Source organism: Triticum urartu, chromosome 4A (assembly GCF_056163025.1).
Source record: "Triticum urartu cultivar PI428250 chromosome 4A, HENAU_Tu73, whole genome shotgun sequence".
Lineage (NCBI taxonomy): Eukaryota > Viridiplantae > Streptophyta > Magnoliopsida > Poales > Poaceae > Triticum > Triticum urartu.
Genome location: NC_141876.1, coordinates 476,408,211 through 476,421,896, shown reverse-complemented (window position 1 = coordinate 476,421,896; position 13,686 = coordinate 476,408,211). Strand labels below are relative to the sequence as shown.

The 13,686-nt window shown below is 50.5% G+C and overlaps 2 protein-coding genes across 2 annotated transcripts; both read left to right on the top strand.

Annotated features, from left to right (window-relative positions):
• Positions 1 to 802: 802 nt before the first annotated feature.
• On the top strand, positions 803 to 2,980 carry LOC147976218 (uncharacterized). Its single transcript, XM_087520781.1, has 2 exons — positions 803 to 1,867; positions 1,940 to 2,980. Exons 1-2 carry the CDS (start codon positions 803 to 805, stop codon positions 2,978 to 2,980), a joined length of 2,106 nt encoding a protein of 701 aa, XP_087376907.1.
• A 431-nt stretch (positions 2,981 to 3,411) lies between these two features.
• On the top strand, positions 3,412 to 4,167 carry LOC147976217 (uncharacterized). The gene has a single exon (XM_087520780.1). It carries the CDS (start codon positions 3,412 to 3,414, stop codon positions 4,165 to 4,167), a length of 756 nt encoding a protein of 251 aa, XP_087376906.1.
• The last annotated feature ends 9,519 nt before the right edge of the window (positions 4,168 to 13,686 follow it).

The following is a 13,686-nucleotide window of genomic DNA, read 5'->3' as shown; positions in this document are numbered from 1 at the left end:
AGACGGAGTACATGCATTGGTCGGAGAGTCTGGTCACCTGGACTCGGCAGGACCACCCAGCCGTCATGCCGAACCCGGGTGGTAACGCCCTCGTCCTCGATCCCACAATCATCACGCCTCGGCGCACGTGCAAGTTCTCCCGGGTGGTCATCGACGGCGGCAGCAGCATCAACATCCTCTACCGCGACACCATGACCAAGCTCGGACTCTAGGCTAAGGACTTAGAGGCAACCCGGACAGTTTTCCACGGCATCGTTCCCAGCGTCTCCTCCTCTCTGATTGACCAGGTCCGGCTCGATGTCCTGTTCGGCGACAGCAGCCACTTTCGACATGATTCGATCTGGTTCGAGGTGGTGGACCTGTCCAGCGCGTATCATGCGCTGCTGAGCCGGTCCGCGCTCGCCAAGTTCATGGTTGTTCCCCACTATGCCTATCTGAAGATAAAGATGCCGGTTCCAAAGGGCCTCATCACCATCACTGGCGACTACCGTAAGTCTGTGGAATGCGCCCGAGACGGTGCCAAGATGGCCGAGTCACTGTTCGTAGTCGAGGAGCGACACCAACTCGACCAAATCGTCGCCCTGGCCAAAGAGGCGTCGGCCGCACCCGCCCCGACCGAGGACCCGGCTGACGAGGCCTCGTTCAAGCCCTCCAAGGAAACCAAGAAAGTGAAGCTGAACCCGGAAGACCCCAGCTGCAGCAAGTGCGTTGTCGTAGGCACCCGCCTCGACAACAAATAGGAAGGCGAGCTCGTCGACTTCCTCCGTGAGAATCGGGATATCTTTGCATGGACCCAAAGGACATGCCAGGTATCCCGAGGAAGTACACCGAGCACAAACTCCATGTCCGCAAGGACACCAAGCCCGTCCGTCAACCCCTGCGACGTTTTTCCGAAGAGAAGAGAAGGACCATCGGTGAAGAGGTCGCCAAGCTTCTGGCGGCCGGCTTCATCATGGAAGTATTTCACTCCGAGTGGCTGGCCACCCCAGTCCTCGTTTTGAAGAAGAACAAGACCTGGCGCATGTGTATCGACTACACCAGCCTGAACAAGGCCTGCCCAAAAGACCCGTTCGCCCTCCCGCGGATCGACCAAGTCATCGACTCCACTGCTGGGTGTGAGCTCCTGTCCTTTCTGGACGCATACTCTAGCTATCACCAGATCAAGCTGGACCCGGCCTACGCCCTGAAGACATCCTTCATCAAGCCCTTCGGGGCGTATTGCTACATCACCATGTCTTTCGGCTTGAAGAACGCCGGCGCCACCTTCCAGCGCTGCATGCAGAAATGCCTGCTGCCGCAACTCGGCTGCAATATCCACGTCTACGTGGGCGACATCATGGTGAAGACCAAGCAGCACCTCAAGCTCCTCGATGATCTGAAGGAGACCTTCGCCAGCCTCCGCGAGTACAAGGTCAAGCTCAACCCCAAGATATGCATTTTCGGCATCCCGGCCAGAAAACTACTTGGCTTCCTTGTCTCGGAGCGCGGCATTGAGTCAAACCCGGAGAAAATCAAGGCCATCAAGCGCATGCGCAAGCCGGCCCGGTTGTGCGATGTCCAGAAGTTCATCGGCTGCTTGGCCTCAGTCAGCCAGTTCCTCAGCCGGCTGGGCGAGAGGGCCCTGCCCCTGTATCAGCTGATGAAGAAGACGACGCCGTTCGAATGGAACGACCAGGCGGATGAAGCTTTCTGGGATCTCAAGCGCATGCTCTCCACCGCACCAGTCCTGTCCGCGTCGGCCGAGAAGGACCCGTTGTTGCTCTATATCGCCACGACCTCACGGTCGGTCAGCACGGTGATGGTGGTCGAGCGACCAGAGAAGGACAGGGTCCAAGCCGTCCAATGTCCCGTCTACTACCTGAGCGAGGTGCTCTCCGCCTCGAAGCAGAACTACCAGCACTACCAGAAGATGTGTTACGGCGTGTACTTCGCCGCCAAGAAGCTGAAGCAGTACTTCCAAGAGCATGTCATCACCGTGGTCAGCACGGCTCCTCTAAGAGACATCATCGGGTCCCGGGATGCCTTTGGCCGGGTCGCCAAGTGGGCGCTTGAGCTGGCCGGCCATACCATCCTCTATGAGCCCCGCACCACGATCAAGTCCCAAGCTTCGGCCGACTTCCTCATCGACTGGACCAAAACCCGATGCCTGCCGCCGCCACTGGACTCAACGCATTGGCGCATGCACTTCGACGGCTTGAAGATGCGACTCAGCCTAGGAGCCGGCATAGTGATGTCCTCCCCCAAGGGAGACCGGCTCAAGTACGCACTACAAATCCACTTCGCCGCCTCCAACAACGTCGTCGAGTACGAAGCCCATGTGCATGGCCTCCGGTTTGCCAAGGAACTCGGCCTCCGGCGCATCCTGTGCTATGGCGACTCGGACCTGGTGGTGCAGCAGTGCTCAGGCGAGTGGGACGCGCACGACTCAAACATGGCAAGCGACCACTTCCTCGTCCAGAAACTGTCCGCGTTTTTCGAGGGTCGCGAGTTCCTCCACATCCCGCGCGTGGAGAACGAGGCGGCCGACACGCTCGCCAAGATCGCCTCGTCTCGGCAGTCCATTCCATCCGGTGTTTCCCTCGAGCATCTGCACAAGCCGTTCGTCAAGCCGTCTCCAGACTCCGAGTCCATCCATGTGCCAACCGACCCGGCCGTGCCTCAACCCGGTCCGGGGACTGCTCCAACCGACCCGGACGCGCATCAACCCAGCCCGGGGACTGCTCCAAGCGATCTGGCCACGCCTCAACCCTGCCCGGGGACTACTCCATCTGACCCGGCCGCGCCTCAATCCAGCCCGGGGACTGCTCCATCCGACCCGGGGGCTACCGGACCCGGCTTTGGGGCCACCGACCCGGATCCCAAAATAGTGGCTATCTTCGCCGTGGTGAAGGCGCCATCCTGGGCCCTGCCCATCTTGGAGTTCCTGGAGAACAGGGTCCTCCCCATGGATGAGACCGAATCTTGGCAAGTGCAACGTTGAGCGGCCGCCTACAGCATCATCAACAACAAGCTCGTCAAGCGCAGCTCCACCGGCGTGTTCCAGCGCTGCGTCGAGCAGGACAAGGGTATTGAGATCCTCCTTGACATACACCAGGGCGAATGCGGTCACCACGCCGCCTCAAGATCCTTGGTGGCCAAGGCTTTCCGCCATGGCTTATACTAGCCCACGGCCCTCATAGACGCAGAGTCACTCGTCATCAAGTGCGAGGGATGCCAGCGCTTCAGCAAGCGCAGCCACCAGCCAGCGTTAGCACTCCAGACCATCCCGATCGCCTGGCCCTTCACGGTATTGGACTCGACATGGTGGGACCCTTCAAGACCGCCCGAGGCGGCATGACGCATTTGCTTGTGGCTGTGGACAAGTTCACCAAATGGATCGAAGCAAGGCCAATCAAGAAGCTGGACGGCCCGATGGCCGTTTGGTTCATCAAGGACATCGCGGTGCGCTACGGCATGCCAAACAGCATCATCACGGACAACGGCACCAACTTCGCCAAGGGCGCGCTCGTGCAGTACTGCTCCGTCTCTGGCATCCGCCTCGACCTGGCTTCTGTTGCGCATCCGCAGTGCAACTGCCAGGTCAAGCGGGCCAACGGCCTCATCCTATCTGGCATCAAACCGCGGCTCGTCGAGCCACTCGTCTGTTCTCCCGGCAGCTGGCTCGACGAGTTGTCGGCCGTCCTCTGGAGTCTCCGCACCATGCCAAACCGGTCGACCGGGTTCACCCCGTTCTTCCTTGTCTATGGAGCAGAAGCCGTCATCCCGACCGACATCGAGTTCGACTCACCGCACGTCACGATGTACACGAAAGCCGAAGCCAAGGAAGATCGCGAAGACGGCGTCGACTTGCTCGAAGAGGCACGTCTCCTAGCGCCCAGTCGCTCAGCCATCTACCAGCAAGGCCTGAGGCACTACCACAACAAGAAAATCAAGCCCCTCTCCGTCCAGGAGGGAGACCTCGTCCTCTGGCTTGTCCAGCAGCAGACCGGCCAACACAAGCTATCCTCCCCATGGGAGGGCCCCTTCATCATCATCAAGGCCATGTGCGATCGCAACGCATACTACCTCATCGATGCCCGCAAGTCAAACAAGCGCAAGAGGGACACCGCCAGTGAAGAAACAACCCGGCCATGGCACGCGGAACACATCTACCCGTTTTACAGTTAGACGAATGCACGTATGTATCGCTGGCTTTTGTAATCATCTGAAAATTCTGGGGCCCCCGAACGACACTCGGGGGCTCCCCTTTTCGCGACCAAGTTATTGTGTCCCCGACTTTTGTGCATTTACCTTTCTAGTAAGCCAACCTGACCACCGGGTCGACTCGCTCGACCCCGGGGCTGGCCAGCTTGTGTGACAGCCTGGTTTTTGCCCTCTTTTCTTTGCCTGATTTTCTTTGGGTTTGGTTTTGAAATTTGGAGTTTTGAATCTTTTCAAGTGGACTTAAACACTTGGGTACCCCTTGACTTTCACCCAAGTGCCTCTTTTCCCTCTCTAACTATCATTTCCTCTTTGGTTCACCTCAAAATAATATTATTAATATTTTTCTTAAATGAAAAATATTCATTTCCCTCTCTTAAACCCTAGCTAGCTCAATGTGCTCCAAAGCAACCCCAATTTTTCTTGCCGACAAAAATCTGAGAAAATCCCAAATATTCTTGGAACCCTAGGGCACCTTCCTGTGAAAAAATATTTCATCACTTTTTGGAATATTTTTGCTACAGAAAATATCTTCTGTTCAGGACAGGGATGATGGTTTCTACAGCAACTACCATTTTACTTGCTCCATTGTGGCTGATTTTTCTTGTTCATCATCACCTTAGTAGATGATTGCTAACCTCCAAAGCCCAGCTCCCAACTCTCAGTAGTTTGACTACAGTAAGCTCTCAAAGTTACTGACCAGAAATTTACCAGGGAGTGGAAATCCATTCTACTACGTCCGAGCTCAAACCAAAGCATGGTAACCTCTCAATCTACCACGAGCTACACACCAGACATGAAGTTTAGGCTTAGGTTGGCCTCAGGTCAGAGTTCACGCGGTGACCACAGGTGTGCACGGTGCCAACCTGCATGTCGTCGCGCTCTGAGTGCCGCCGAGCGGTCTGTTGTGTGCGTGCTCGCTTCCCAGATTGCCAAACTGCGCCACGATCATCGTCCCGACCCTCTTAACTCCCTCTTGGCGCTCGCCGACGTCGGAGCTCGCTGCAGCGAGCACGGGCACAGTCCGGCCAACGCAACCGTGCGCTGCACACTGTGTTCGTCGCCAACCCCTCGCCCCTGTGCTCGTCTCCGCTCGCCCACAGTGCCCGCATGAGCCGCGTCGCCTTCCCCCTCGCTCACTGACGTCATAAATCGCCGGGAGCCGTGTCCAGGTGTCCTCTGGCGGAGGCCGAACCCCCTTCTCGCTCGGCTATAAACAGAGCCCTCCCCAGCCTCCTCGAGCATCATCCACTCTTCACACACAGTCCACGATCTCGTAGAAAGCTGTATCCCGGCCGGGCAGGCCGCGGGCCGCCGTCCCTGATCTCGAGCTCGCCGGCGATCCCCTAGGGTCGTCTCCACGGTTCCAGCCCCTCCCAGGCTTGGGCCACCCTTCCAGGGCCTCCGTCATGCCTCCGTAGTGTCGTTCCGCCTGGTTGGAGCCCCTGGTGTCGCCTCGAGTCGTCGTCGTCTTCAACTCTGGCGACCTCTGCCTTCTGTCGCCGCTAGAGAGGCCATTTCCAACGCTGTCCGACCACCCCTAGCTAACCTACGGGTACGGGCAGGTCCGCCTCCATCTTCTCTTTCGATCCCTCCCTCTAGTTCTGGCCAAAGAGCTCTCCTTGCTGACGTGTGCTCCGATGGATCCGTGCCGCTCTCTGTTTCCCTCCTCCCCTCCCTCTCACCTGACTAGCAGGGCCCGCTAGTCAGTCACTCTGTATGCGCCCAAAGCGGTAAGAGTGGTTGCGCCCACGAGGTTTTACGCCTTCGACATCACCCCCCCAATTCTGTTTATTTAAATTGAAAATCCAGAGAGATTCAAATGGCCAAAACTTTTTAACCATAAGTCCAAATGAATTGATTCTTTTTGCATTGTGTTCTTTATGAAGAAATCTAGCAGCTCACCAAAAATGAGAATTTTCGCTGCTGCCTAGATTTTCTGGTGAATTTCAGGAGGGTTCTTGATGTTTTCTTTTTATGTTTATATTTTCTTTCAGAAAGTGAAGTTTGTCTTGAGGATCACCAGGAGGATTGTGAACCTCATCTGCACTAAGGCAAGTCACAGCAACATTTTCATGGTGCCATTACAATATTAGTGATTTTTCAACTTGAATTAATGGTTTAATCCATGCATTTAAATCACTAGAATATTATTTTTATTATGTTGGTTGTTTGTTTAAGTTGATATGCTTAATTTACAGAAGTTTGAAGCTAACTAAGATTGGTTAAGTAACTAGAAGTAATACTGGTTATGAAGAAGTAATATGGTTATGGATATAAGTAATTATTTTGAGTATTTTCTTGGATGAGAAAAATGATAAATTTGCTAAGTAAAGATTCTATTTAAAGTGAGGATTATTCATAACCACCGGAGTGTTATGAGTTGTTGATGATTATGCTTAGTGTGGATATAGTTGACCCAGTTATTTCCGTTGAGATATGATGCACATGTTAGTGCTGCATTTCATGGTATACTATGACACCGGTTACATTCACTTTAAGTTGAACCTGATAATAACTCAACTTGAATATATCGTTGACCGGGTCATGGTGCCACTGAATCTTGTTTTTCCCAGTGCAACCACATTTGCCTTTATGGGAAGGCCTTTATTCGGTCTGTTGTCATGCCTCTGGTCGGTGCCTCCAACGAGGGAAGGTTATGGGTGTGCGGTACCCTGGCCCGGTATGCAGACATAACCTTGTGTGCCCGTTGTTGTTATGGTACCTTGTCCCCATTTGGGACCGTTTATGTTTTGCCACGATGGTGGCCGTTGGTGTCTTTGGTAGACACGGGGCCACCCAGGACTAGCCCAGTGGGGAGTGAGTCGGAGTGGCCGGGAGAGTGTCATGGCAATGGAGGGGTTTCGTCGGAACAACGCTGGTCCACCTGAATGGGAGTGCGAGGCTGTGACGCCCCGAGACCGTTGTGCCAGGTGTCCTCCAGTTATTCGCTGTTGTTGCCTTGTCATTCGCTTGCGTGTTGCATTTCATCTTATCATCATGTGCATTGCATCATCATGGTTTCAAAACTTGCATTCGTCCGGGTTCTCCGAGTTCTCTCCGTTGTCCGTTCTGAGCCTAGACACACTTGCACGCGCCCGCGGCATGTCCGAAATAGTATTTTATAAGTGGTCGGAAAATGTCCTTGGAATGGGATGAGAGTTGACGTGTGGTCTTATTATAGTGTAGATAGAGCGCCTGTCGAGTTTCATCGCATTCGGAGCTCGTTTGATAGCCCAACCGTTATATATATAGCGGCACCGTTGCCGGTATTTTCGTCGAACGTTTTCAATCTTCGGAAACCCATGTCGGGCTGCAGTTCTTTTCTCTCCTCTCAGTCCAACCCTCCTACACAGCCCGAGTCCAGCCCACTAAACCCCCCTCCGACCGGAACCGTTCGATTACGATCGGAGGGCTCCGAAACCCCCCTAGAACCCCAACCCTAGCCATTTTTGCTATAAAAGGGAACCCCCCTTCCAAATCTAGACATTCTTCCACTCTCCTCCTCATTTTCTGCGCAGCCCCAGCCTCCACCCGCCACTTGTCGCCGTTAGATCTGCTCCGCCGCCGCCACTTGGCCTCCTCCAGCGCCGCCACATGGCGCCACCCCAGTGGGCGGCGTCGCCGCCCTGCCCAACCAGATAAGGCCACGTCGCCCCTGGGTGTCCCCACCACCGCGTGACCCTGCAGGCCCACGGGGGGCCCATCGTGGGCCGCCCCAAGCCCGACCGTTGTGCCCCGTCACCTCGCTTGAGTTGGATCGGGAGAGCTCGATCCCGAGCTCCCTGCGCCACCGCCTGACCGCTCGCCGGAGTTGAGGACCCCGAGCGCCCTGTCTCTCTCCCTCACCTGCCCCTCCTTCTTCATCTCTCTCTCTCACAGAGCTCCCTCTCTCCCCGTGTCGCGCAGATCCTCGAGTTTCGTCGCGCCGCCGCATGGAGTTCACCGTAGCTCGCGACCCCCGCCGTTTCTTCGCCCGGATCTGTGCCGCCCTCGCCGTCCTTGCCCACATCCGGTCAGATCCGGTGCCCAGGGGCCGGATCCACCCATTCCCGTCGTCAGTCGGGCCCATCCCCGCCGCCTGCCGTCGTACCCTCGCCGGAATCCGTCGGTCGCCGTTGCGTCATTCCTCCTCTGCATGTGGCCGCAAGTCGCGTGGCCCAACGCCTCCTCCTTGAGCTCGATCTGGGCCTGGCCCAGCTCCAACGCAGGTGGATCCAACGATTGGGCCTCCTCCTCTCCAGATCTGGGCTATGGCCTATGGTGAGACCCCCATCGCCTCTGCTCCGGTTGGCCCAGCTACATTCGGCCCGAGATGTATTTTTTCCCACAGAATGTTTTAGCTAATTTCCTGAGCACTACCCGTTTTGCAGAATAGTCCCTAGAGTTCATGCATATAATAACTCACAAACCGTGCATCGGATTAAAACAAACTTAATATGAAATATGCTTAGTTTTTCATCTAGTTTCATAATACGTCTTTTTCATCCATGTTTAAAATGTTTAAAATGATGTTTGATTAAATTTGCTCCTATGCCAAGCTAAAATGACTTAATTCATAACTAAATAATCATAGCTCCGTTTTTAGCAAACTTTATATTTAAATGGGGTAGAATTTTGCCTAGTTTAACATGGTTCACTTACTTTTCATGTTTAACAACTCTAAATTTTGTTTAGGGAAGAACAGTACCAAACCTAATATATACATATGAGGAGTTTCCGGAATTGTTGTTCGTTGTTTCCGGCCTCATTTAAACTTAACTAGATAGGTAGTTTTCATTTGCTTCACCCTCTTGCCATGTTTAACAACATTTAATATTGTTGTGTACATAAACGAGATCGAACTAAATAACTTGTCGTGGTGTTTTGCCAATATGCAACTCGTTGCATATTGAGCTCCACTTAACTTGTAGTGTTGTTTGTGCACTTTGCCATGCCATGCATATTTAAACCGGACATGCATCATACTTGATTGCGCTTCGTGCCATGATTATGTGATGGTTGTTTTACTATATTGTTTGCTTTCTTTCCGGTGTTGCTTCTTCGGGTTGGTTCCGATAACGTTGCGTTTGTGAGGATCCGTTCGACTACGTCCGTTTGTCTTCTTCATGGACTCGTTCTTCTTCCTTGCGGGATTTCAGGCAAGATGATCATACCCTCGAAATCACTACTATCTTTGCTTTGCTAGATGCTCGCTCTTTTGCTATGCCTATGCTACTATGCCTACCACTTGCTTATCATGCCTCCCATATTGTGAACCAAGCCTCTAACCCACCTTGTCCTAGCAAACCGTTGTTTGGCTATGTTACCGCTTTGCTCAGCCCCTCTTATATTGTTGTTAGTTGCAGGTGAAGTTTGAAGTTTGTTCCTTGTTGGAACATGGAGATGTTGTTCCTTGTTTGGAACATGTTTACTTTTTGGGATATCACAATATATCTTGATTAATTAATGCATCTATATACTTGGTAAAGGGTGGAAGGCTCGGCCTTATGCCTGGTGTTTTGTTCCACTCTTGCCGCCCTAGTTTCCGTCATATCGGTGTTATGTTCCCGGTTTTTGCGTTCCTTACGCGGTTGGGTAATAATGGGAACCCCTTGACAGTTCGCCTTGAATAAAACTCCTCCAGCAATGCCCAACATTGGTTTTACCATTTGCACTAACAACCTACCACCTTCCCTTGGTTTCTGCAGACTCAAGGGTCATCTTTATTCTAACCCCCCCGGGCCAGTGCTCCTCTGAGTGTTGGTCCGAACTGAGCTGCCTGCGGGGCCACCTCGGGGAAACTTCAGGGTTGGTTTTTACTCGTAGCTAGTCTCATCTGAGTGTGCCCTGAGAAAGAGATATGTGCAGCTCCTATCGGGATTTGTCGGCACATTCAGGCGGTGTTGCTGGATTTGTTTTACCCTGTCGAAATGTCTTGTTGTACCGGGATACCGAGTCTGATCGGAACGTCTCGGGAGGAGGTCTATTCCTTCGTTGACCGTGAGAGCTTGTCATGGGCTAAGTTGGGACTCCCCTGCATGGATTTGAACTTTCGAAAGCCGTGCCCGCGGTTATGGGCAGATGGAAATTTGTTAATGTCCGGTTGTAGATAACTTGAACCTTAACTTAATTAAAATGATTCAACTGCGTGTGTAACCGTGATGGTCTCTTTCCGGCGGAGTCCAGGAAGTGAACACGGTGTTGGAGTTATGCTTGACGTAGGTTGTTTTAGGATCACTTCTTGATCATACTTGTATCGACCGTGCTTTGCCTTCTCTTCTCGCTCTCATTTGCGTATGTTAGCCACCATATATGCTAGCCGCTTGCTGCAGCTCCACCTCATACCTTTAGCTTACCCATAAGCTTAAGTAGTCTTGATCGCGAGGGTGCGAGATTGCTGAGTCCCTGTGGCTCACAGATACTTCCAAAACCAGCTTGCAGGTGCCGATGAGTCCGTGCAGATGACGCAACCAAGCTCAGGAGGAGCTCGATGAAGATCATGTCCTTTGTGTTGTTCCGTTCTAGTTGATAAGTAGTGGAGCCCGGTTGGGGTCGATCGGGGATCTGTGTAGCATTTGGGGTAGTCTTCTTTTATTTTGGTTCCGTAGTCGGACACTGATTGTATCTGGATGATGTAATGCTTTATTCATGTATTGTGTGAAGTGGCGATTGTAAGCCAACAATGTATCTTTTTCCCCTATTGTATTACATGGGTTGTGTGAAGATTACCTCACTTGCGACATTGCCTTCAATGCGGTTATGCCTCTAAGTCGTGCTTCGACACGTGGGATATATAGCCGCATCGAGGGCGTTACAAGTTGGTAATCAGAGCCTTCCCCGACCTTAGGAGCGCCCACCGATTGATCGTTCTTAGCAGCCATTGTTGTGTCTAGAAAAATGTTTTGAGTCATTTAGGAATTATATATCGGAGACTTTAGGAATTATTTTTACTTCCCAGTCTCCTCATCGCTCTGGTAAGGCATCCTGACGTAGAGTTTTGACTCTTCTCTTCTCAAATTTCACTAAAAAAAATTTAGGATGACGCGGGTATCTTGGAATCGTTCCGATGGTTTTGTGACGAGAACATTGTCTTGGTGCCTCCTGTCAAGGGTTTTGTGGCAGTGTCCCGGCGAGTTGAGCTCTGAGGTGTTGTCGTCATAATTTTATCGTTGCAGTTCTGGAATACCTAAGTTTAGTACGCCGACATCAAAAATCTCTTTTATGCAGTTCGTTGGTGAGATAACCTCGACGCCACCCAGTACTGGGGCGGGAGTTCGGGAGTATTGCCATAACTTGTATAACGGATGCTTTTCGATGGTTGAGGTAGATTATTTCCGAAGGTTTCTTGGTTATGTGTTGAAGGATGGATACGGCTGGATGTAGGATTTGCTAGTTTTGGGTGAGATATTATGCTTCCCCTGTATCCCCAACACCTGATTGCATAACCGGAAAGTTTCGGGAGTTTATAAGTGGGAATTCAAGTAGTTCGTAGGATATCTTTTCGACAGATGTATGATATGAAATTGGGGTTCGACGTCTAGTGGTCCGCCTATTCACGGTTGGTTTTACAGTGGTCTCGTTGTGTCTTAAAGAATCCTTGGCTATGCCGACTCGGGGATGCTTCGTATGTCATGTGCACTGCCTTGTACATGATGGTGTTGTACGATCGAGCCCGTGTAGGCCCCACCACGAAAACTTCGGACGAAATCTCTATCATATGTTTGTTCTGGCTTATTCTGCAAGCAAACCTTTGTGTTGTTTTGAGTTGTGGTATTCGAGTTGCTTCGAAGTCAAATGTTGATTCCATACCTTTCCTAAACGGTGTTCTCATATTTCTATGTGAATACTAATCCTTCTTGATCATCAAGATTGTTTTTGTCAATCCTTTTAACCGGTGTGCTTCTCTTCAAGTGGATCCGATCACTTCAACATTCGCAGGATCAACTCAAGCTCTCTCAACGGTGTTTGTTTCATCCATCCCAAGTTGCCTTTGTTTTCCCACCCTCCCACCCTTTTTCTTCGAGGACTAAGATTTTTTTTTCTTAATCAAATATCCATTTTATACGTGTGAAGTCTCTTCTTTCTTTTCTTTCAATATTCTTATCCGGTGATTCTCATGAAGATTCTAACAGAGCTTCTAGTTCATCATTTTTCATTCTTTTCTTCTCTAGTGGATTCAAATCAAGCTTTGTTTTTGATCATATCCTTTTTTTTCCTCATTTCAAATACCTTCTCATGCCGGTGCACCTCATATTCGTTCACTTCTCGCTATTTAATTGTTCCGGAGTGCTCAAGATATATCGAAGATTCATGTTTTCCACTCTGTATTCATTCAAGATCTTTCAAGGTTGTTATCTCATTCAAGCCATTTAATTCAACCGGTGCAACCTCTCTTTCAAATCATTCAACGGTGTTTCTTTTGAGTGGGTCCTAACCCACAGGTCTTTTCCCAGGATCTTACCTGACTCTTCTTATTTTCTCGGAGGTATTCTCAAATTCCTTTCGAAGTTTGACATAAGTATGATTTATCATCAGTCAAATGTCTTCTTCAAGATCTGTCAAATTCTTTTCATCGTCGGCTCAACCTCTTCGCTTTTGATTCTTCCGGAGTATCTCAACAATACATGGTGGTGTTCTCGTCGTCATTCTCGGATTTTGAAGACCAAAGAAGAATTTTTCTCTCAATCTTGCTCTTTTATCTTCAAGATTCGTGTTTCTAGCTTTATGCCATTCTCTCATAATTATTTTCGGTTGTGAGAATTATTTTCACCTATCCGGAGCAATTCAAGAGTCTTTTCAGTTTGTTCATCCGGAGCCCATCATCTAAGATTTATTCATTCTCAGCTGTCAGTTATCATTCTCCTATCTTACCGGTGCATCGTTCAAGTGATCTCTAATCAGTCGTGATTCCTTCGTTCTCATGGATCTAAACTCTCTCATGTATCTTTGTTCATTTGCTAATTCTTACCGGTGATTCACCCCTTTTACTTCGTTCGTTTTCAATTCTTACCGGTGGCTCGTTCAAGAGTTCTCTTCCTTGGTTATTTATCAATTCATTCGTTCCTACCAATCCTTCCCGTGGTTTGTTCAATACCTTTCCAAGTTGGCGCGATATCTATCTTAATCTTTCTACGAGGATAAGTAGTATGTCAAATCCATTGCTTGTCATCAATTTGAATTGGTGAAGGATAAGCATAATGTAATTCTTATTATTATTTCATCCAAGTGATTTAATTCCTTATTCCGGAGGTTCATCAAAATTCTTGATTTCAGTTGTTTCATCTTTTCTTTTCCGGAGTTCCAAGTTTTTCTGCATTATATCGTCGCGAAGCTCCATCTAAATCATTGCTAGGCTTCAACCTTACTCTTTTCATCTTTCTTTTTTTGATCATTCTTTCATTACCGGACTTCTTCATGAAGGTTCTACGTGATAGTTCATCAAGGATTTAATTCCTTCTCGAAGTGTTCATCAAGATTCTTTTCAGAGGAGCTCAAGCATTCTTC